We start from the raw sequence: 23265 nt of genomic DNA on the forward strand, positions 1-23265 counted from the left end.
AGACGCCGTTTTCGCCATTAGCCCTTTGCCACTGCTCAGCAGTCTTCGGGCTGCGCCCATCTTCGCCTCTCTTTCACGTGACTTCACAAACAAGCGCCATTTCACTGCGTCAAAGTGACGTGTACGCATTAAAGATGCAATAATATGCTGGACAATGTTTTTAGGAACAGCCACAGATTGTCCCATTCCAAATGGAATAGAAGATGGCTTCTCGCTGATAGCTCAGGCACTGGGTGCTCGGAGCTGCCGGGCATCATGAATTTATTTTCCCATAATACAAATTTTTGCGTCGCAGTGTAACGTTACGCGCCCCTTTTGACACGTATACGACGTAGCTCCGCCAACCCTTCTTCCATAAGTATCCGTTACAGCACCATCTTTAACCTTATCTAGCATGCCGCGGCGATTTTCAAACAGCCACCGCAAGCTTATCAAGGGGAAGTGGACCAATTTCAGACGGTGGCACCACCCCCTTTAACAGGTTATCTACTTTCACTGCGCTCGCTCGGCCCCACCGAGACCCCCTCCACTTGAGCGTGATCGTCACCTCTTGTCAGCCAATCAGATAAGAAAAAAACCACTCAATGTAAGCAATGCTATTCGCTTTAAAAGCAAAAAAAAAAGAGACCTACTACAAACCAGGACAGCTTTTGATTGGGCTCTTCAAACAACGCTGCTGGCTACCGTCCGATGTTTGCATTGGTGGTTACGTGAATTTGATGTCAGGAGATTGAAATACTTTTGCTTTATAGGGGCCTATAATGTTTCTTTCTTCTTAAGTATAATTCTGGACCCAGGAGCTCCCCTAACCTGCTTGAAATTTTCTTCATGCTTGCGTATGCATTTTCACATGGCATTCTACAGAAAACTTGTAGAGAAAGATTTTGCTGCTTGAAAGGAGCGAGATATTTTATTTGTTCCTTACTCTTCATTGATTCCTATACGATAATGCTCATTCACACGCCACGAAGAGACGACGGTTGCTCTTGAGAGAGGTTTTCTTTTCCTTACTTTTTTCTCTATTTCACTTTTTTTTTTTTTTGCTCTGACCGAAGGACTGCCCTTCTCTTCTACCTATCGCCTTGATGCTCCTCTTAACTTCAGCGGTTCAACCTCATGAAACATACACGAGCGCCTCCATGTATTCTGCTGTGCTAACGCTGCAGAAGAAGCTAACGAAAATAGTGGGCGCAATGACGAGAAGCGGGTAAGCGTGGATCGAAAACCGTGAGCACTTACGGCGGCGTTTACTTTCCTTGCGCTCTATTGTTTACACTTGCCTTACTTTCCTGGGAAGGGCATACTTATGTTTGCTCGAAAAAAAGTCCCCATCCTTTTGTCTCACCGCTTGCCTCCGGCAGCGAAAGCCGCGTCGGATGCAAATTGGGAACCCGCTGTGTTTGCTTAGTGGCTACGGTGTTGGGCTGCTAAGCACGAGGTCGCGGGATCGAATCCCGGCCACGGCTGCAGCATTTCTATGGGGGCGAAATGCGAAAACACCCGTGTACTTAGAGTTGAGAGAGAGAGAGAAAATGATAAATGAAAGGTAGGGAGGTTAACCAGGACTGAGCCCTTAGAGTTGAAGTGCACGTTAAAGAACCCCAGGTGGTCAAAATTTCCGCAGTCCCCCACAACGGCATGCCTTATAATCAGAAAGTGGTTTTTTCACGTAAAACCCGATAATTTACAATGCAAGTTGGGAATGCCGAAACCAGTATGTGGCGAAATTTCCGGGCTCTGGCTCATCGGTCTAACACTCACGGGCACATTGATCACTTAAGTATATAACCATTCTATAAACATCAATGAGCCAGCCAAACTCTTGGAATTCTTATAAAGACTCGCAGAGGTGGTGCAGTGGCTTTGGCATTGTGCTTTTAAACCGGAGGATGCGAGACCGAATCCTAGCCGTGGCGGCAGCATTTTGACGGGAAAGAAATGCAAAAACACTGGTGTACCGTTCATTGGGTGCACGTCAAAGAACCTCGAATGGTCAAAATTTTACCGAAATCATAATGATATTGCGGTTTTGGCACGTACAACTCCAGGATTTGAATAATTGTTTATTTCCCATGAAAAGCAAACGCAACAGGACGTGTAGGCGCGTACCAAGATTGTACAGTACGGATTTTACCCCAAGATTCTGGCATCACCGTACAAATGAAGCACCATTAAAAGGCATTCGTTGCCCTCTTTAAAATAAACTTTAAACTTAAGCACTGATGTATGAGTCACCCGTTGAAGAATGTAGCATAACATAACTTTGCTAAGAAAGAAAGCGCACAGATCTTTTTTGTTAGCATTACCTTTGGTGTTCGAGCTATCCGATGCGAAGAATTCTGTATCTGTTTTGTAAGTATTGTAGCCTTGTTCTTCATTATGAAGGGTGTTGCGAGAATTATGAAATTCGTAGAAAGCTCCTCAGCATATGTAGCCCTCTTCTTACAGCAGTCAGTGCTGTTTTGACCTTTCCAAGTTCTATTGGTTTAGCTCGTTCACTCCGCTGAATTTTGCGCGTGTAGCTTATCTTTCTGTTCCCTCTTTCCCGTCCCCCAGAGCAGGGTAGCCAACCAGGAGCATTTCTATTTAACATCTCTGCCTTCTCTCTTTATTTCCTCCTCCTCCTCCTCCTCCTCCTCCTGTACGTGTACCTGTATCTATGAGAAGTCACTCTCTCCTCTGCACCGAAAGGGCGCAGTGCAAAATGAGGAATTGCGAAACTCTCATAGTCCTTCTTCAAGCAGGCAACGAGGTAGCCACTATTCTCTATAGGCCTGTACCTGGTATCATCGCTACATTATGATACCTCTTTCCGTAATGTAAGTGTGCTTAATCAATTTCCTTGGCGCTGGGCTCTTTCTGAGTGGAAACGCTGATTGGGTGTCACCAAGGGGCCTGTACAGCCTTGAAGTTATTGCCGTTGTACCCAAACTGGCTTATACCTGCAAACGGGGTTGCTTTTGAAACATTCAGAGGCGAGAAAGGATGCGAGCCTTTCTACGTTTTCATTGTTACTGTTGAAAAATAAAGAGCCCTTACACTTGTTAGCAATTGCAAGTGTTTAGTATCTGTGCATCGGCATGATCTTATGAAAGTCCTGCTTTGATTTCCAAAAGTTCTTTGCTGCGAAGCCGACTAACGTTGACAGGCGCGCTGGGCTAGGGAACTAGTTTCTTCTTTCGGCCCTGTGCTCATCTGTTCTCTTCTGCAGAGCCAAACCAGCAAAATCACTATAGAGTTAGCAGCTACAAGTGGTTAATTCTTCCCGGTTTCTTTGCACAGCAGAAAAGCTAGAATGTTACCAAGCACACAAAAAAGCTGTCACTCTGACGTAAGACTTATTCAGCGAATCACAGTCAAGATATCGAATACTGGAACAGGTGGCGCTTGCTGAACGATGACTCGACATCCGGGAGTGACTACTTGAATGCAGAACTCTAATTGGTTAAGTCAGTTCTAATGTCTCGAACCAACACCAGCTTTATGGAATAGAGACGCCGTATCGGAGGCACTCTGATGAATGGCGACTACGTGGGGTTGCTATAGATGCTTTCCGAACACACCTTTTTTTAATCGAAACATATCCACTTCGAGTTGCTGTGGCTAGTAAGCAAACGTACGACCTGATGCTCAGCAGCACGTCGCCAAACCCATGTGGCCTTGACACCGGTGAGTAACATAAAGAAGGAAACACAGCTTCTCTTGTCTATGGGCTTTCGATGCATATGCATATTTTTTTTGCACTTAAATGTCCTTTACCAGTAAAAATAATTTGAAGCTTGTTTACCAGAGCTTCATCGCAATGAAGCCTTCAAAATACACTGCTGCCTTTAAATTAAGGGGTTGCAAAGCAGAAGCTCTATACCCGACACACGCGCTTTCTTTTCTTTTGTTGTTGGCAGTGACTCCCAGGTGGCGTCATGAGCCTGTGGATAAGGCAACCATTATGGGCCAGGCGGTGACCTTCGACTGCCAGGCTGATGGATTTCCAGTGCCAGTCATTCGATGGAAAAAAGCGAACCGTGAGTATCGATAAAAAGTGTATCACTGAATAAATGATACGACGGAACCCGCCGTGGTTGCTCAGTGGCTATGGTGTTAGGCTGCTGAGCACAAGGTCGCGGGATCAAATCCCGGCCACGGCGGCCGCATTTCGATGGGGGCGAAATGCCAAAATACCCGTGTACTTAGATTTAGGTGCACGTTAAAAAACCCCAGGTGGTCGAAATTTCCGGAGTCCTCCACTACGGCGTGCCTCATAATCAGAAAGTGGTTTTGGCACGTAAAACCCCATAATTGAATTGAATTGATACGGCGGACATAATGGTTGCAGAAATTTGCTTGTCTACTTTGCCAGGCCTCGTGCTGGCCCGTTAACTGGGCCATTCGTCTGCATTGCGACACGGTCCATGTCTGTCTTTTTTCATATGGCTACGCACATCTGCGTCAATTTCCTGGTAAATTATAGCAACTGAACCAACCCATTTGTTCCGTACACAAGTTGTTTTTCACTGAAACTCTATCGATAAGCAACATGCATAAAGCCCGCATTCACAAAACGCTCTTACGGTGGAATTGTTCGCAAGCGCAAGTTCTGGCCAATCATGACGTTGGACATATTATCAGTGAAGGCGGCCGACCAAAGGCAAAGAGTACTTGCGAACGAAATTCTTTGTTAATTTGGCCCTATATTATTTCAGGCAACATGTAAGTAACGTATACATTGAACATCTATTCATTGTCTTATGAATAATACGACCGGAAGTGTTTCGCCTTGTACTCCGACATCTCTTCCTGCGCCTTATACCAGTTCTTGAAGTGTCAATCGCTCGTGAATTCAAAGCATCCTGCCGTGGTTGCTCAGTTGCTATGGTGTTAGGCTGCTGAGCACAAGGTGGCGGGATAGAATCCCGGCCACGGCGGCCGCATTTCGATGGGGGCGAAATGCGAAAACACCCCTGTACTTGGATTTAGGTGCACGTTAAAGAACCCCATGTCGTCGAAATTTCCGGAGTCCTCCACTACGGCGTGCCTCATAATCAGAAAGTGGTTGCGGCTCGTAAAACCCCATAATTAAAAAAAAATTCAAAGCATGCAGATTGGTGCAGCTGTCGTACCACTTAAGGCAATTTCTCAAAAAAGGAAAAACGCAGATACCCGGCTGGAAATTTGAAATAGACCAGCGTAATGCCTATGCAAAGTAAATAAGCATGCAGTAAATATTAGATTTACGGCTAAGTGTCGCACACAGAAACTGATATAGAAGTGCTTTATATTTTGGAGACCACCTAAGCGAAAGCAGGTGCAATATAAAAGAACAAGAACGCCGAATTTTTTTTCATAAAAAAAAAAGGCTACTTGTCACTCGCACAGTCGACAATGGCGTGTGAATATCTACCGAGTGGCATCCCTGTACAGCATTTTAAACTCGCAGTGAGCCTTACTTTTACGCTAGACATAGTTAAATGTGTTGGTCAACGGCCGTTTTTCTGTTATGTTAGGCCGTACCATTTATCAAGTAGCCGAATAGCCCTTTTTTGCTCTTATTGAAGGAACTAAAATGCTAGCGTCATAAAGCCACGCTGTTCTTCATAGGACAACCACCGAGTACGTGTACATACCTATTTCTATTTTGCATCTGTGTTCTCACCAGGCTCGGAAGGCGGCCGCGACTTCTCCGTGATCATCAGCAACGCCAACGTGCAGATTTTGGAGAACGGCTCGTTGAGCATCCGCGAGGCCGACACCACCGATGCTGCACATTACATGTGCCAGGCATTGAATGGTGTCGGGCCCGGCATCTCCACCGTGGTTAAGCTCGACGTGCATGGTAAGTGTCGGCAGATGAGAAGCCACATCTCTGAATCATTGATTTCAGTAAAGCTGGAATCGTCATTCCGTATTCTACTATGTCGTCTTTTTTTTTTTTTTGCATTCCCTTGCGAAATGCCCAAAGCAAAAATGTCGAAATGTAAACTTCAAAAGGAAAGGCGACAGCTGAACGAGAGGGTGTTCCGTTTGCTAGCATAGGAAGGAGATGGACAAAAATAAAAGAAGAGAAGCGGTGTTGCAGCCCGGCGCATTGACGATGGACACACTCGAGAATGTGTACATCATGAATATGGTCGTTCACTAATATCTATGGATTTAGGCATTGTACAAACGTTTTTTTTTTCCTCCTGAAACAGATACCATCTTATCCCCATCAACATTTCCAGTGATGAAATAAAGTCGACGATTTTAAATTTTAGCGCTCGTGACCTACTGCACACCGTATCGGAAAAAAGAGTAAGGAGTGAACAATTGAAGAACCGTATCCCGATAACACCCGGTGTAACAGATAAGTATCGCGAGCGGCAGTAGAGCGGGAGCAAACTAATGGATGGTAAAATTTTGCAGTAGACGAGAGCATTCTCGGAGTTCGGCAGCACGTTTGAAATCGGATAACAACGGATGAGTTATGGATGGTTACCTTTTCGTCTTCACACGAAGCTTTCATCTATTCAATGAGAAGTCATCTCTAGGGTAGATACGAAAAACTAGTCCCTGGCTTGTACGATTTTTCAAGGAAGACCTCATCAACGGCGGCATGCTGCCGCGCTGTTCCTGCGATGGTCTTTGCCAGTGCCACGCCCATTGCAGCGATGACCACTGCGAGAGCCTGCTGTCGCAGTAAATTCAGTTTATTCGCCGAAACCTGCAGGTTTCTCTATGCATCCGCTAATTTGCAGTGGCTGCACACTTCGAGCGCAAGTTCCAGGCGCTTACCGTTCGTCGCGGTGAGAGCGTAGCCCTCACCTGCCGTGCCGTCGGCGAGCCGCCCATCACGGTCACCTGGACGAGGGACAGGCACGCCTTCAGCCCGACAGCGGAGCCAAGGTAGGCATTTCCTTATTTAGCCAAAAGATGGTCGCAAGAAGTTTTAAAAAAAGGAACTACTGTGCCCTGGGGCAGAGTCGATCCGTTCTGGACTAGAAAAGCAGTCACAATGTGCAGGCCTCTGACGAAGCAAGCGCCCCGTGTCAAGACATGACCTTGCGCATGCGCGTGCTCACGGGCCTTCCGTTATGTCAACACCTGGCGAGCCTGTTGTCGAAATCACGATGGATGCAATAGGTTACGCTGGTAGACTGGTGTCTGTTTTTGCCGGCACAAAGTGCCATTCATTGTTGCACGTCACAACCGTGAGATCATTCAATGCTCTCCCAGCGTAATATTCTTTGCACGCATCGTGATTTCTACAGCAGGCTGCCCAAAAGAGGCCGCATTTTCAGGCTTATGAGCATGAAATGACGCGCATGCACATGTCCATGCACATGCACGGCCATGTCCCGACACCATGCGCTTGATTTCCTATGATGTCGGGAACTATTTCATTTGAAGTTGTTTTTAAAGCACAAAGTTTTCTGGTGTTTACAAATATGACTTTAACTTGTTATTGTTTGTTTGGACATAATTCATGAAATATTGCTATTCGCTTCCTCTTGTTGCGTACCTGTGTATGTTTGAAACCTTGTCAAAGGTTAGCTCGGAAACACTAAATCAGGCGCTCATCTGTGTACCTCATTCTTGCCGCTATAGAGTTGGCCCAAAGAAATTCAGTTCTTGGGCTTTACGTGCAAAACCATGATATGATTATGAGGCACGCCGTAGTGCGGGACTCTGGGTTCATTTTCAGTTTACTTCCAGTAAGCTACGTCCATCCAGTGCATAGTACATGGGTGTTTTTGCATTTTTCCCACGTTGAAATTCGGCCACCACGGCAGGGATTTGATCCCGCGACCTTGGGCTTAGCAGCGCAAAGCCAAATCCACTACCTCACAATTGGCCACCACGGTGCGTAAATGTACGGTTTGCTCATCGACTGGAGAGCAACAGGCGCTGCGAGAGCGTGCTCTACAGAGCGCACAACAAGATATGCGCGAATGAGATGCCCGCTGCAGAGGCTGCTGCCGCAAGACGATCGCAAGCGTAATCAGATACAACGCCTATGTATCCTCTTCGTTAAAAACTGCAGGTACGTGGTGGAGGAAAAACCGGGAACCGACGCCCTCCAGTACGTTGTCCGCATCCCAAGCGTGGACCGCAGGGACTCTTCGCTGTTCAGCTGTTACGCGGAGAACGCCTACGGAAGGGACGACACGAACTTCCAGGTCGTCGTCCAGGGTGGGTGGGTGTGAAAGTATATCTGCTGCCATCACTAGGACTACATTAGAGAGAGAGAGAGAGAGAGAGAGAGAGAGATTGTGGAGCTTTACATGGGTAGGAGTACTTTGTGTCGTAGTAGTATTTCCATTAGAAATTACACAGAAAACTAAATGCCATCAAAATAAGGCTTCTAACGATTCCCAAAGCCTTGGCTGTGAGCGTTCGTATACACATATTTCAGCCTCTGTAAAGTTATGCGGTTGTGTGACAAGTTTGTTAATTTGCCTTTTGTGGAACTGCCTCGAGCGGCCAGTCGCGCGACCATTTTTCGTGTATTCGCGGGTTGTTCTCATGCTTGAAAAAAACACTTTTATGCAGCACATATTCAGAAACCGAAAGCTGTATCGGGAGCTTTCTTTATGCTGTTCTACATTTTTTTTCATTCTCACTTTTCATCTAACTATAATATTTCAGAACTCATAAATAATTAAGACTAATTATGTAATTAAGTGGAATGCAAAGAATACTCGGAGTATCTCCATGCCGCGGCAAACAACATCACCTTTATTCTGTCCAGCCACGTGGCATTTGCATATATTAATTAAGGTTTGGCTCAAGTTACGTGGGACAACCGGTATAAGCATGACGTTTTGCAATGCAGATGAAAGTGATGGGAACGATCCCTAATGTTCATTCAGGATGACATTCTTCCAGTTGCCTCTCAGGTTTAGCGCAGGCACGCGCTAAAGCTACAGTGTTAAGCAACGGCCCGTGCCGGTGATTTTAGAGGCGATGTGACATATATATAAGCTCAATAGTCATATATAGCGCTTTATGAACTGCGTGATCAGCTTGACAAAGTAATGCTGATCTCCAAACTGGTGGGCCCCGCTCGCTTGCTTGCTTGCTTGCTTCCTACATTATGGCATGTGCCCTACTACAGCAGATCGGCCAAGAAGCCAGCAGTTGTTTCGAGTCGGAGTAATGCATCGAGTAATGCATTACCGAGTAAATCCGAGTAATGCATCGTGAACAAATACGAGTTGCGAGAGAAGCATTTATGACGTTGCCTTTACGCTCTCGTCTACTGAATGCATCGTCCAATCAGAGCCCCCGGACAAACCACGTGGGCTGGAAGCGACGCAGACGGAGAGTCGTGCTGTAACACTGTCCTGGTCTCCTCCCTACTCCGGAAACAGCCCCGTGCTCAAGTACCTGCTGGAGCACAAGCGGAGAGACGGTGAGCATTAGGATGCCTTGGTAAAGGTATATCATCGAGATACTTTTTTTTCAGCTGTTGCCTTAAGTCTACTTTTTTTTTATTTCTCTTTACATTTCAGCTGGATAAAATCATTCACGCAAATAGATATCAACAATTCCTTCGTACACGTAACGCTTGACGACTACGAGAGAAATCTTACCGAAAATTACCGAAACTGAAACTTTGTCAAGATGCCTTGAGTAGCACTCATCCATAACTAATTTCACCAAAGTGAAGTTTTGTTGTACTTTGCTTTTGACTCTTTCACCTGCTCAGGTTAGCCAACCAGGACGTGGGCCTAGTTGACATTTTTTTAACTTTCCTTTATTTTACGAGGAATGTACAATTTGCAAGTTGATAGCGATACCCCAGGCTGCAACATACTGCCTCTCTCTCTGTTTTGTCACTCTTGTAATTACGATTAAGATTTCGTTTGCATAATGTTGGGTTTGGGCTTTGTCTTTTTTCAGGTTCCTGGGAACATGACTCACAAATAACGGCCATTGAGTCTACCGAATTCTCACACGTGGCAAGTGGGCTACGCCCGAAGACGAGCTACGAGTTCCGGCTCAGGGCAGAGAACGCCATCGGAGCCAGCGACCCTAGTGACACACTTGTCCTCACTACAGAAGAAGAAGGTATTCCTACTTTTTTTTTTTATCATAATCATACACTTTGTCCTAGCCAGTCATAGTGTGTTCCAGAGGGAGAGCAAGCAGGATAATTCACAGCTGCTCGGAAAGCGATGCCAAAAAAGAAGAGCACGTCGCGCTTGGTGCTGCTCCCGCTACCGGCGCGAGAGAGCATATTTTTCGAGTAGTTTGCAGCTGTAGCCTTTCTACAAGCTGCTGGGCTAGCCACACGGCTTTCAGGTGCTGCAACATTCTGGAATTGTATACACGCACCTTTTTCTATAATAATAATAATAATAATAATAATAATAATAATAATAATAATAATAATAATAATAATAATAATAATAATAATAATAAATCCCATTTTCATGCTCGTCCCTTTTCTCCAGTGTAGAGTTGCAGGCCCCAGAGCAAGTTATAGCTCTTTCTTCTGTAGGTAATTTTCCCTCTCTCTTGTGTACTCCTGTTTTCCCACTAGAATGTGCCTTAAATACCCCACTCTTCAGCATAAAATATTTCCGACTTGCAAGATCAGAGGCTGTGGGAAGGCTAGTTATTGCGCAGAAGTAACCGCTATAAGACGAGGGCATTTCAGAGCATTTTCGCAGCATTTTGACGTTACAGTCCAGTACTTTGAGACCGACAATCAAGACGAGGTGAGCTAATTTTCATGGCACATGGAAATTCCTAAGGTCGTGGGACACATATTAAGATATATTCATAAATTGGGCCCTTTATATCCGCCTCCACTGTTTTCAGCATGACAACCGGAACAGTCGGACTCGCCGGCACTACGATTGGAGCGCTTGAATGTTTTCGAGAAGACGTGCCAAACATGCTGTCCGATATCTTTTTTTTCTGCGGTGGCAAGAATAATTATACAATTTCTTAACTAAGCTATCAGATGACATTTTGGTTTCTTGCTTCTTTCCTTTGGGTTTTAGTTGACCAAAGTTTTGTACATAGAGAGACATGCACACAAGTTTGGAGGAAGTATAGACCAGATTGGCTGTACTGAGCGAAATGGTACTTAAAGAAATTTCAGCCAAATGAGTTTAGCACTAAATATGCTTCACATGGAGCTATTGAAGTCGATACTGCGATTGGATATTAGTTTGAGAAATTAAATATTTATGTATTTATTTTTTGAAGGAAAACTTAACGTACACATTGCTGCAGTAGCGGTTATTGTTTCATAAATAAAATCATGCGAGCGATTTCATTAGTTGTAAGCCTCAACATTATCAGAGGTAAGAGCAGGCTCCTCAATGAAGAATGGTTTAACGCAGCTCCAACTGGTGCGCCACGAGATATCAAAGTCACTCCGACTGGTTCCCGAAGTCTGCACGTCTCTTGGAAGGTAAGCACTGGCTACAAGGACCAAAGTATCAGGCGGTTACAATCATAGGCTCTTGACGGGTGGGGTCTTGTTTTAATACACTAGGACGATACAGTTCAAGTTGAAGGTAAAGCTCTACCGCGCAAATACTGGACAATTTTTTGTATTGTAGGCGCATTAGGTTAGCAGCGCAGAAAGTCTGCGCAGCGCGTGCGACGATTAATATTTTTTTTTCCACTATTAATATACAATTTCCATAACAGGTTGAGGGCACGACACGTGGAAGCTACAAGAAATAGGGTTGCGAAAGAGAATAAACAACTCGGCGCTATATACATACTGACGACGACGCTCTTGTGTACCAACTGATGCTTACCTCTTCCGAATTCGGCAGCCCCCGTTGGACGAGGAGTCCAACGGTTTGGTTCAGGGCTACTACGTCGGCTACCGCGTTCGCGACGCGAAGGAGTCGTTCTCCTACAAGACGCTGGAGAGCTCTGCCGCGTCGCCGGTGCAGCAGTGCGAGCTGACCGACCTGAGGCGCAGCAGCCGGTACAGCGTCGTCGTGCAGGCATTCAACGCCAAAGGTGCGGGACCCGCTTCGGAGGAGGTCTTCTCCCAGACGTTGGACATCGGTGAGCTCTATTCTTGGCATTTTTAGTGCGTTTGCATCAGGAGTGTCCAAGTGGAGAAACATATATATATATATATATATATATATATATAATTCAATGAGAAGTTCTGTAGGCCCACTGCATTAGTAGCTGAAGAAACGACGGTGCCCACTTACGAAAATTGCATCTTTAATGTTTTTAACGTTTCGGCCCTGGCACGGCCTTCGTCAGCATAAACTTATTGTTTTATTGTTCTAACTAAACCTATATTTTTCTATCATAAACCTATAGAATAACCTATTGGTTTATTCTGACGAAGGCCGTGCCACGGCCGAAACGTTAAAAACATTAAAGATGCAATTTTCGTAAGTGTGCACCTTCGTTTCTTCAACTATATATATATATATATATATATATAGGCTGTTTCTGCTCACTTTAGCCACAGCTTACAATTCTGCCGATGTACTCTAAGAGGACGCGGCCAAAAGCATGTTGTAGCTCACTTTTGTATGTAGCGTATCTAGCTATAATTTGTAATTTTGCTTAATTATATAATTAGTCAACATCAATTGAAATAACGAAGCTAAGAAAACAATTCCAATTAGAAAGTTGCAGAGCGGTTTGCAAAATACCCGAACAAAAGTTTGTCTAGGTTAAGTATTAGTGCTTTTCAGCTTTGTGATGGTGCCCGCGAAATAATAAAAAAAAATATACGTGACATGCCCGCTTGCGCTTCGTGATTGCGCTGCTCTCATTTGTTCCATGCACAATTGTGTATTATATATTATATATATATATATATATATATAGTACAACTAATGGTGGTCTGCTCTGGACCACCGTCAGTTGCAGTTCGCTCCTCGAAGAGGCAGGATGCGTGTCGCGTGAGTTCCTGAACAACGCCTTTGTAATGTGGCGAACGCGGTTTAAAGCACGGATCATGGACATCAATGAGGTGCCACGTAATGCTAATGCATTTCTCTCGCATTTGTCACTAAATCGACACTGAATTCTTTTCTTGTTATTTCTCTACTATACCACATGAAAGGTCGCTCCGTGTGCAAAGGACCACGCGTTACCTTAGCCAGCAATCGGTATCTCAGTTGGCGGCAATTACAGCGGCGATAGACACGCAGGAGGCAATGAGCAAGTGGAGTGAGGGCGTGGGAATGCGTTCGAATATTTATTGACTACTAACACGTGCACACACTACGCAGTTGAGACAGAGAATGAAGAAGGTAACTGTTTTTCTTTTTATTGCGATAGCAACTATATGGGCACTGCAGGTGCATTTTCGCCGTCGCCGTCCGCGTCACCGGGATGTTCCCTATAAATGCCAAAGGCGATAACTCCGTCACCGCGCGTCGTATGCTGTATGCGCGAGTGACAGCATGCGAGGGAAGCCGACGATGGCGGCTCAATATGGCGCGCGCGAAGGAAGAGTAGAGCAAACGCGCCGTCTTCCGTCGCGCGAAACGCCGCGGAGGGATTAAAGGGAGGGAGGGAGGGAGGGAGGGAGGGAGGTGGGGGCGGCGTTGGGCTTCTGCAGTGACTGCGTACCTCGCGAGTGGGCGCAAGGGGAACTTGACGATCGCGGCTCGAACTCGCGCGCCATATATGGAGGAAAGCGGGGTGGCAGCGCGGGAGGGAAGCGGGGTCTTCGACTCCGCCGACAAGTGCGTACTTTGCAAGGTCGCGCGCGCTGTACCTTGAAAGGGATCGGCAGACGGCTCATATACCTTTGTGCGCGTTGAGTTTTCGGCGCTCTTGAGTTGAAGCGACAGACCCCTTTCGGTCACTTCGCTCTCTGCTGCTGCCGCTCTTGCTCACACCAGCGTTCTGGCAGCGAATGTCTGCACTCATCGAGTGTGATGGGGGCATGTTGGTGCGCGCTGACACCGCGCTTGTTAATTCAGTTAGTAAGCGATGTTTCCAAGTATATATGGCCTATAAAACTACTGTCCTTACTTCGTGTTGCTGTGTACTAATTTGCTATCGCAATCGATGCTTTGTCTTTATGGCGAAACAGCGAGGTTTCTTTTCGTGTTTTTTTGTGCCGCCAAAATATCCTAAGGAATGGGGCAGTGAATTTGGACGAAAATGCAAATTGCCGGAAATTGGAGCCAAGCCAACACGTTTCTCATTAATTCTGCTATGTGCCCGACCATTGATTATTGCGGTGCCTATCTTACTGTACCCTTTCGTGCGTGTTTTCGTATGTGCCCTAGATCTAGCCCTGGGTGTGTTACCGACTGCCAATTACGGCCATGGTGGCAGTTCAGGTGCCGCAGCCAAGCAATGCGTGCAATTATTTTTTGCCATAGAATAGTATTCCCGTACTGGTGCGCGGAACGCCGCTTTTGGAAGCATTACCTTATAGCACTGTGATCTTGCATTCAAATTCTCATATCATCAACCAAGGCACAAGACACATTATGCCACCAGCTAAACTTAATTCCTTAAACTCACCTATTCATCCATTTCGAACACTTTTTTCCTGCCTAATACTCAATTTAATATACACTTTCATGTTTCTACATTTATATCAACTGCACGACCCCCTTTCCCAAGTACACCAGCCCCCGTCCGCTCCTGCGCACGTCATCCTCCTATTTGTTATTCCTGTTTCGGTTCCCCCCTCCTTCTTTTTGTCTGTTTTAATTATATATGTTTTAAACACCCTCGCCAACAGATTCCAATGTCCCAGACGCCAGCATACCTTTTTCAGCGCCTCAGACACAGGGTATCGCCATTACTGTATACTGCCGTAACACCTACGTTCAGCTACTGGGGCTAACGTCCCTTGAAAGACTATGCCGCTGCCTTCCAGTTACCCTATGCATTGCCCCGCAGACTGCTTGTCGCCATCTTAACTCCTCCAAAATTATTCGACGCATTTGCTGCTACGCTACTAGAGTCACTATTTCAACTGATGTCTTTTTTGGTCTGTTTTGTTACTCGCGAACTGACCGCCTGACCGACTCTTCTAAAGCCACAAGAGCATGCCGCCAACTACACTCCTGAATGCTCCCTAACCTCTCGCTTCCCCAACACTCTCCCATGCCCCTTTTTTTAGTTTTTTGTTCTTTTTCCCCTCTTGGTGTCCCCCCCTTCTTTTCCCCACCTTTGCTTTCTTTTCTCCCCGCCTTCCCACTCTCCCGCTCTTGTCCCCTCGTCTTGGGAACCACGCTCACAAACGTCAGGCGATAGCGCTCATTCTCTTTGAAGTCTCTCCCTTTACAACTAGCCGCCACCGACAACAACCGCACGTGACGTCACTGTGCTAACCTTTTAATACTAACATGTCCAGGATGACGAGGACTCCATTGACGAAGACAGATCCTCCTATCGAAACGTTAGCCAGCCTTTCTGAGGCACTTTATCCCTGTTTATAACCTTTATACCCCAGCGTCCATCTGTCAGCCCCTTTCTTGATTTTGTTGGGAGTATGCATTTCTGTCATATATCATTGTACTTATACGACCATGTACGTTAAAAGACTTGTGAATATTTTATGTCTGTAGATTCGTAGTGTCGTGAGAACTTGCTTAAGGTGCTTTAGTGTGCTAAACGAATCAGCATATTCAGAACCACAGTGATGATGATTAGTGTATTGATGGCTTGAAATGTGTCCTGCGCGCCCAGCAGCTCCGGTAGTAAAGTGTCTGGAAGAATCTGTAATTTTGGGTTTTCTCACTGCGATTCTAATTTTAGCGATGAAATTCTTAGGATTGTTATTTTTTTCCATTTTTTGGCAGGACATACCCTGTTTAGTGGATCAGAAACTAATTGTTAAAGCTGTTAAACTCGGCAGATAAGTTAGGTACATGTTTGAGCGAGTTGGTTGCATTTCATGAAAGTAGGCCTTTATCCACAAACTTGAGAATGGAGAAAGCAGACTCGAGAAACACATGCGCTTATGTTTGTCAAGTTTCGTTCTCTGGTTTGTGTGCAAAAGCCTAGCGTCACGGGTTTGCAGATAAGTTTAAAGTTCCGAGCTGCTTGAGAGTTTACGCGCATTCCGCTTTTGCGGCACTGCCGATGCGACTGCACTTCGCTTTGTTTGGTCCCGTTGTTTACCCACCCAGATGCCCCTGCTGCGCCACGGCTAAAGATGGTTTCGTCTACATCCTCTTCAGTGCACCTGAGCTGGGATGTTGAGAGAGAGCAGCCGATAAACGGTGAGCAAGCCATTCTGGGAGCGAGAACGAAAGTGCAGTAATCCCGAGCGCGCGCAGTGAATGAATGAATGAATGAATAAATAAATAAATAAATAAATAAATAAATAAATAAATAAATAAATAGAACGGTTGAATAGGTTTCAGAATACGCCATGGTGCATCACGCTTCCTCGATGATGTGCCGTGGAAAAATACGGCTTAACTGTTTACGCATTATTTGGCAATATATTCCGCGCCTCTTATACTCTTCGAAGTTTTGCGTAAGGGCAGCACGTTTTCCCTTTAAACACGGAAGCGGAGGTTGGGGGAAAATATCGAGAAGTGGGTCGTTGTGCAAATAACGACGAAACAGCAGTGTCTTTTGTTTACATATATGCAGGGGGGTTCCCGTTTTTGTCTGTTCATTTTGCCTCTTATTTTGTTTCTGCTTTGAAGAGCAGTGTTCGCAGCAACTCACGTAATATCCACCTGTTCTCATAGAATTCTTTTTCGGATTGACGTAGTAAGTTGTGCAAGAGAGAGAGAGAGAGAAAACAAGGGTAGGAAAGGCAGGGAGGTCAACCGGGACAGCATCCGGTTTGCTACCCTACACTGGGGGTGGGGGAAAGGGGAATAGAAAGAGGAAGAAAGGGAGAGAGGAAGCACTGAGTACGTGTGGGAGCGACACCATACACAAGGACACTATAAACGGTCTGTTAAGCCCGTGCACTTCAAGTACCGCACTAGTGCACGAATCGCTTTTCGAGCCAGTGACGGGTGTGGCCACGGTCCGAGTATCTTTGACTCGGTGAAACATCTCGAGTCCAGTCTGCGTAAGGTTGCCCGCAGAGAGAGGCGTTGGACATCGTAGCGAGGGCAGGTACACAATAGGTGCTCGATGGTCTCCTCGCACCCACAGGAGTCGCACATCGGGCTCTCGGCCATTCCCATACGGTAGGAGTATGCGTTCGTGAACGCCACTCCCAGCCACAAGCGACACAACAAGGTTGCTTCGCCGCGGGGAAGGCTAGATGGCAGTTGTAGCCGTAGCGTGGGGTCCAGTTTACGTAATCTCCAATTTAGGCCACTTGAAATCCAGAGATCTTGGGACTTCTTACGCGCAAGTTTGCGAAGTTCTCTGGCAGCGTCCGACCTCGCCAAAGGTGTTGGACGCGTCTTGATATCTTCGTGGGCACACCGGGCAGCCTTGTCAGCTAGGTTGTTGCCCACGATGCCACAGTGAGCAGGAATCCACTGAAATATAATGTGGTGTCCACTTTCCAGAGCATGGTGGTGCAGTTCCCTGATATCAGATGTCATTTGCTCGTAAGTTCTGTGACGTAATGCGGACTTGATGCTGTGAAGGGCTGCCTTTGAGTCACAAAATACGACCCATTTCTCTGTAGGCTCTTCGGTGATGTACATCATAGCGGCATGGAGAGCTGCAAGTTCTGCCGATGTAGATGTAGTCGTGTGCGACAATTTGAATTTAACTGTAACGTTCTTGGCTGGAACGACGAATGCGGCAGTTGAGCTGGTAGGTGAGGTGGAACCATCGGTATATATATGTATGCGGTCATGATACGTCTGGTGCAGTAATGTGAGCGTAAGTTGCTTCAGAGCCGGCGATGGATGATTGGACTTTTTTGTGATTCCAGGAATAGCAAAATTCACTTGAGGCTGTCGCAGGCACCACAGGGGAGAGGAAGGCTTCGCCGCCGGTGTAAATGATGCCGGTATGTACTCATGATGAGCGCTAATAACTCGTGAAAAGGTCGCTTGAGGTCTCTCGGCTGGTAGAGAGGCCAAATGATGGTCGGGGATCCTTGACAGATGGCGAATGTGCGCTCTGAGAGAGTCGACAGCTATATGTGTCTGGATTGTATGGTCTCCTGCGATGGCGATTGTCGCTGCTGTTGAGGTGCACCTAGGCAGCCCTAAACACGTGCGTAGGGCTTGACCTTGTATGCTCTCCAAGGCGCGAAAGTTCGTCTTGCATGCATTTGACAATACTGGTAGGCTGTAACGAAGGAGTCCGAGAAACAAAGCCCTGTACAGCTGCAACATAGAATGGACTGGTGTACCCCAGTTTTTCCCGCATAGAAATCGGAAGACCTGAGCAATGGCGACTAGCTTCTTCTTCAGATAGACGCAGTGAGGGCTCCACGAGAGGTTGCGGTCAATGATGACGCCCAGAAAGCGATGCGTCTTAACATAGAGTACAGCTTGACCATTGATCGTAACAGGATACGATGACATTTGTTTCCGCGTAAAACCAAGTAATCCGCACTTTTCAGTAGACACACTGAGGCCTTGCTCTCGGAGATAAGAAGCCGTCATGGTTGCCGCCCGCTGAAGCCTGGCTCTTAGCTGAGGGCGAGTCACCGCAGAGGCCCAGATGCAAATGTCGTCGGCGTATATTGAGACATGTACTGTCTGCGGTAGGTAATCCGCTAGTCCTACCAGGACGAGGTTGAACAAAATAGGGCTCAACACTCCACCCTGCGGCACACCACGGCAGATGTAATGGTCTGAAGTTGGGCCGTCTTCGGTCTGTAAGAAGAAACGCCTCTCAGTCAAATAGTCCCGAATCCATTGATACATCCGGCCACCAACTCCAACAGCCTCAAGTGAGTTTAGTATGGCCTCGTGGGCGACGTTGTCGTATGCTCCTTTTATATCCAGAAAAAGTGCCGCAGATAGGCGCTTGAGGCTTTTTTGATTTTGGACCCATGTTACGATGTCGATGACGTTGTCGATGGACGTGCGACCTCGACGAAAACCTGTCATGGCGTCCGGATAGATGTTGAATCGTTCTAGGTACCATTCCAATCGAGCAAGAATCATTCTTTCCATCACTTTGCCGACGCAGTTCGAAAGCGCTATCGGACGATATGATGAGATCTCAAGCGGAGACTTTCCAGGTTTCAGAATGGGGATCAAGCGGCTCGATTTCCATTGTTTAGGAACGGCGCCGTTCTGCCAAGATTCATTGTAGTAGTTGAGCAGCTCATCACGTGCGTCATGTCCAAGGTGGCATAGGGCAGCATACGTGATGCCATCAGGTCCTGGTGACGAAGAACGCCGGCAGGTCGCCAACGCAGCATCGAGCTCTTCGAGTGAAAATATCGCGTTCATTTCTGGTACACGTGCCTCAGGGATGTCATTCAATGCTACGTCAGTAATGATGGCCACGGACCCAGCAACCCGTGCACAGAACTCTTCAGCCACTTGAAGCTCCGAGCGGAGTTGGTAGAGGGCCAGAGCAGCGAAGGGCTTCCTTTGATGCGGAGATGAGCGAAGACCCCTAACCATTCTCCATATGTGCGAGAGCGATTTGCGGGGATCAAGCGACTGACAGAATGCTTTCCATCTCTTATCTTCCAATTTATCCATGCGACGCTGGACTTTCTTTTGTATGCGTCGTGAAGCCCTCAGATCCAAGACGGACTTCGTGCGCCGATACCTCCTCTCCGCTTGTCGGCGTGCTGCACGCAGCCTCTCCAGTTCCATGTCCAAGTCTGTTCGCCTTGTTGACCTTGGAAGTGATCAGATGGATGTTTTCAATGCTTCTGCGATTGCTTCTTCGATAGTGTGTGAGAGGCCTTCCCGACATGTGTCATCCATATCCTGCTGAAATTTTGACCAATCAACTGTACGCAAGGCAGTAGAGGATCGTTGCTCAACTCCTCTAATCTTTATGTATGTTGGAATATGGTCGCTTCCATGTGTTTCTATGTCTGTAAACCATTGGACGCTCGAGGCAAAGCGCCGTGACACCAAACTTAAATCCAAGCAGCTACTGTAGGTCGTGCCTCGCAGAAATGTAGGGCTGCCGTCATTCACGCAGCACAAATCATGGTCGGCAGCAAAGGAGGCAAGGCTCTTGCCTTTGGAGTCAATTTTAGTGCTTCCCCATAGCTGGTGATGCGCGTTGAAATCACCTGTGATAACCCAGGGGCCATTGTTCATTAGTAATATTTTCTTTAGTCGTTCACCGTCAAAGTGACCCGCTGGGGATATGTAGGCTCCAATTAGTGTAAATGACACATTCTTCTTTTGGACATTTACGCAGACATATTGGTTGTCGTCATGAGGCTCTATCGCATTAGCGACATATGTTAAGTCCGTGCGGATGTAGATGATCACTTTCGTGCTCGCACCGCATGTGGACGAGACGAAAGATTCATAACCGGACAGTCTGAGTGGAGTTGATGTATTTGGTTCGCAAATGACCAGTATGGGGAAGCGATGTGTGAAAATGAATTGGCGAAAGTCTGATATACGGGTCCTTGGACCCCTGGCATTCCATTGAAAGATTGACGAACTTTTAAGTTCAGTGCGGAAGGGGACTGTTGATCGAGCCATGATGCTTAAACGATGCTAGCAAGCACTGGATTAAGTGCATACAGTATTTGCAGAGCGCTTCGAGCTGCTGGTGTTTGCAGCTTGTTCAGTATAATGCGCATTGTATTAATTAGCGATTGCAGCATATCAGCCACCTGCCTGTCGTGGTCGCACAAATCGCCGACAGTAGACGTCGGGGGTTGTCCAGCGAAAGCTTGCTGTGTGTCTGTTGGTGAATGTTGTCGTTTCGGTAGAGCCGGCCAAGATTCGGCAGATGCGGTCTTCTCAGTGGACTTGTTGACGTGCAAATGGTACAGGCAGAATATTAGCGTGCCCGGAATTGAACAACTTACAAAAAATCAAAGAAACTATGCTATGGTAGACTCCTTGCATCACCAAGGTAGCAGTATGAATCTTGAAACGAAACGTTGCCTGTCAAAAGCTCTGTCGTGTCACTGACGCACTTGGAGGATTCTGTATAACAGCAAGCTATTTCTTCACGCCATCGCTTCGCGAATGTAGCAGCCCTATAAACTGGCGGACTAAGGTAAACTCTGTATAGGTTGAAAGTAGCACGGCGACCGCTGCGGCATCAGCATGCTTTTCATGAATTCAGTTGCCTCACACACCTCACGCATGTTGGCTCCAAAAGTGGCCTCATTTTCTTGTCGATCCACATCTGCTTGTCTGTTTCGCCCCCATCGAAATGTGCCCCCCCCCGCCAGCCCGAGTCAAACCCGCGGCCTCAGGCTGAGTAGCGGGATGGCATAGGCACTGGGCCGCCATGTAGGTTAAAGTCTCCTCTTAAATTGAAAGAGACCCCTATTTTACAATTTCTATAACTATGCCAACTCAACCAGCTGGTAACAGTATTGAGAAACCTGCGGTCAGCGCTTATACCGATGTTACTATGAACGACGAAATTTCGTGCTTCTTTGTGTGTGTGTGTGCGCGCGTGTGTGTGTGTGCGCGTGTGTGTGCGTGCGTGCGCGTGCGTGCGTGCGCGTGCGCGCGTGTGTGTGTGCGTGTGCGTGTGCGTGCGCGTGCGCGCGTGTGTGTGCGTGTGCGTGCGTATGTGTGTGTGTGTGTGCGTGTGCGCGTGTGTGTGTGTGCGTGTGTGCGTGTGTGCGTGCGTGCGTGTGTGCGTGTGTGCGTGTGTGCGTGTGTGCGTGTGCGTGCGTGTGTGTGCGTGTGCGTGCGCGTGCGCGCGTGTCTGTGTGTGTGCGTGTGCGTGCGCGTGTGTGTGTGTGTGTGTGTGTGTGTGTGTGTTTGTGTGTGTGTTTGTGTGCGTGTGCGCGTGCGTGTGTCTTACTTAACATGGACGACAACCTAAAAATTGTCGGACAAGGACCCATTCACCACGTACCGCAACAACATTATCACTTGGCATTCTTTTTTCTTTTTTCGTTGCGGCAGGCGCTCCCTCGAACATTGTATTCCGCGCACGCTCTGCTTTCCTCTCCTTCAAGAGAACAACTATTTCGCTAGTCGAGTCTTTCAGCTAGAAGGATGCCGACAACACATCAGAGCAAGCATTCTACTCTTTCAGGGTTTGTGCTGTTTCACAAGCCCGAGCCGTCCCCAACACCTGACGCCCAGTCTACAGAAGATACCGGGGACTGGTCTGAGGTGCAGACCGGAGCGGAGCGGTCGGCGTACGCGTTTCGCGGCCTTCGCTGCGGCCGCAAGTACGCGTTCTACGCCGTGGCCTTCAACGCCGCAGGAAGGGGTCCGCGGAGCAACACCGTTCTGGCCAAGACGGATGGATCAGGTGCACTTGTGTTTATTTTAGAACGTTGCTTTAAAGAGGAAAACGCTATTTAACTTGCTCCTGGAGAACGAAAACCAGCAAGAAAGCGGAGACACAGAAATGTACTTGCGAACTTGCTAAGTCGTGTGCTGGACGATTACTCTTTTTCGAGGGCACTCTTTTTTTTTCATCTGAGCGCCTAGCCAAACACAATGAAAACGCCGGATAGTGGTGTAAAACACGCTCAAAAACAGCGCTTCTCCGTAGAGAACCACAGTATGAGATGCTGCATAAACGTGTTGAACTTTTATACTTCTACATTTATTTTCTTTACTGCGAAGCTTATTTTTCTTACCTTCTCGTAGTGTTCCTTAGCAACCGCAAGAACGGGACGGGAAGATTGAAGGGGAACCGAGGGGCATGATTTTTTTTAGCCACAACCATAAGAAGCCAAAGGATGATGAAGTCAAGGAAAGCATAGGAAAAATCGTTTATTGTTTTAATTTAAATGTAGAAATGATAACGTAAAAGGAAATTAAAGGTGATGAAAAAGACCGCTTGCCACTGGTGGGAACCGAACCCACAACCCCCTTATAACGTATGCGATGCTCTTCACATTGAGTTACGGCGACAGCTGTTTTGGTTTTATTCAGAAAAGAAAGGACGCTATATAACTTCTCCCTACATCAGAAAAGGTCACGTGCTAAATTACACAAAAAAAAAAAATGCCTCTCCACTTGCCTTACTCGAAGCTGGTAAGCACTCGTATTAAAATGCCAGCTTCTCTAAACTGTAGAATTTGAATCTGCACAGGCGAACGTCTCATATTTACAACTGATTGTTCTGTATTATAAACGCTACATAACTACGGGTTGCAGCGGTGGAAGAGTGCAAATTTTTAGCAACCGGCATTTTCTGGCACCTGCCTTCACGGCATCAGGTCAGTAGGACATGAGACATCACATCCAGGCATCGAGTCGTGATTTTATCGAATGTCGCGCATGACAATAC

At 46.9% G+C, this 23265-nt stretch overlaps 1 protein-coding gene across 1 annotated transcript in view; it reads left to right on the forward strand.

The window, feature by feature from the left end:
- Positions 1-23265, forward strand: part of LOC126536803 (cell adhesion molecule Dscam1-like) — a 187121-nt gene that overhangs the window by 156372 nt on the left and 7484 nt on the right. Inside the window, exons 12-21 of the mRNA XM_072287884.1 lie at positions 3903-4022; positions 5654-5830; positions 6732-6879; positions 8018-8166; positions 9257-9388; positions 9880-10047; positions 11334-11404; positions 11778-12018; positions 16086-16178; positions 22054-22275. Of these exons, the coding sequence (XP_072143985.1) occupies positions 3903-4022; positions 5654-5830; positions 6732-6879; positions 8018-8166; positions 9257-9388; positions 9880-10047; positions 11334-11404; positions 11778-12018; positions 16086-16178; positions 22054-22275 (1521 nt within the window). The remainder of the gene's footprint in view (positions 1-3902; positions 4023-5653; positions 5831-6731; positions 6880-8017; positions 8167-9256; positions 9389-9879; positions 10048-11333; positions 11405-11777; positions 12019-16085; positions 16179-22053; positions 22276-23265) is intronic.

This window comes from Dermacentor andersoni, chromosome 4 (assembly GCF_023375885.2).
Source record: "Dermacentor andersoni chromosome 4, qqDerAnde1_hic_scaffold, whole genome shotgun sequence".
NCBI classification, from domain to species: Eukaryota; Metazoa; Arthropoda; class Arachnida; order Ixodida; family Ixodidae; genus Dermacentor; species Dermacentor andersoni.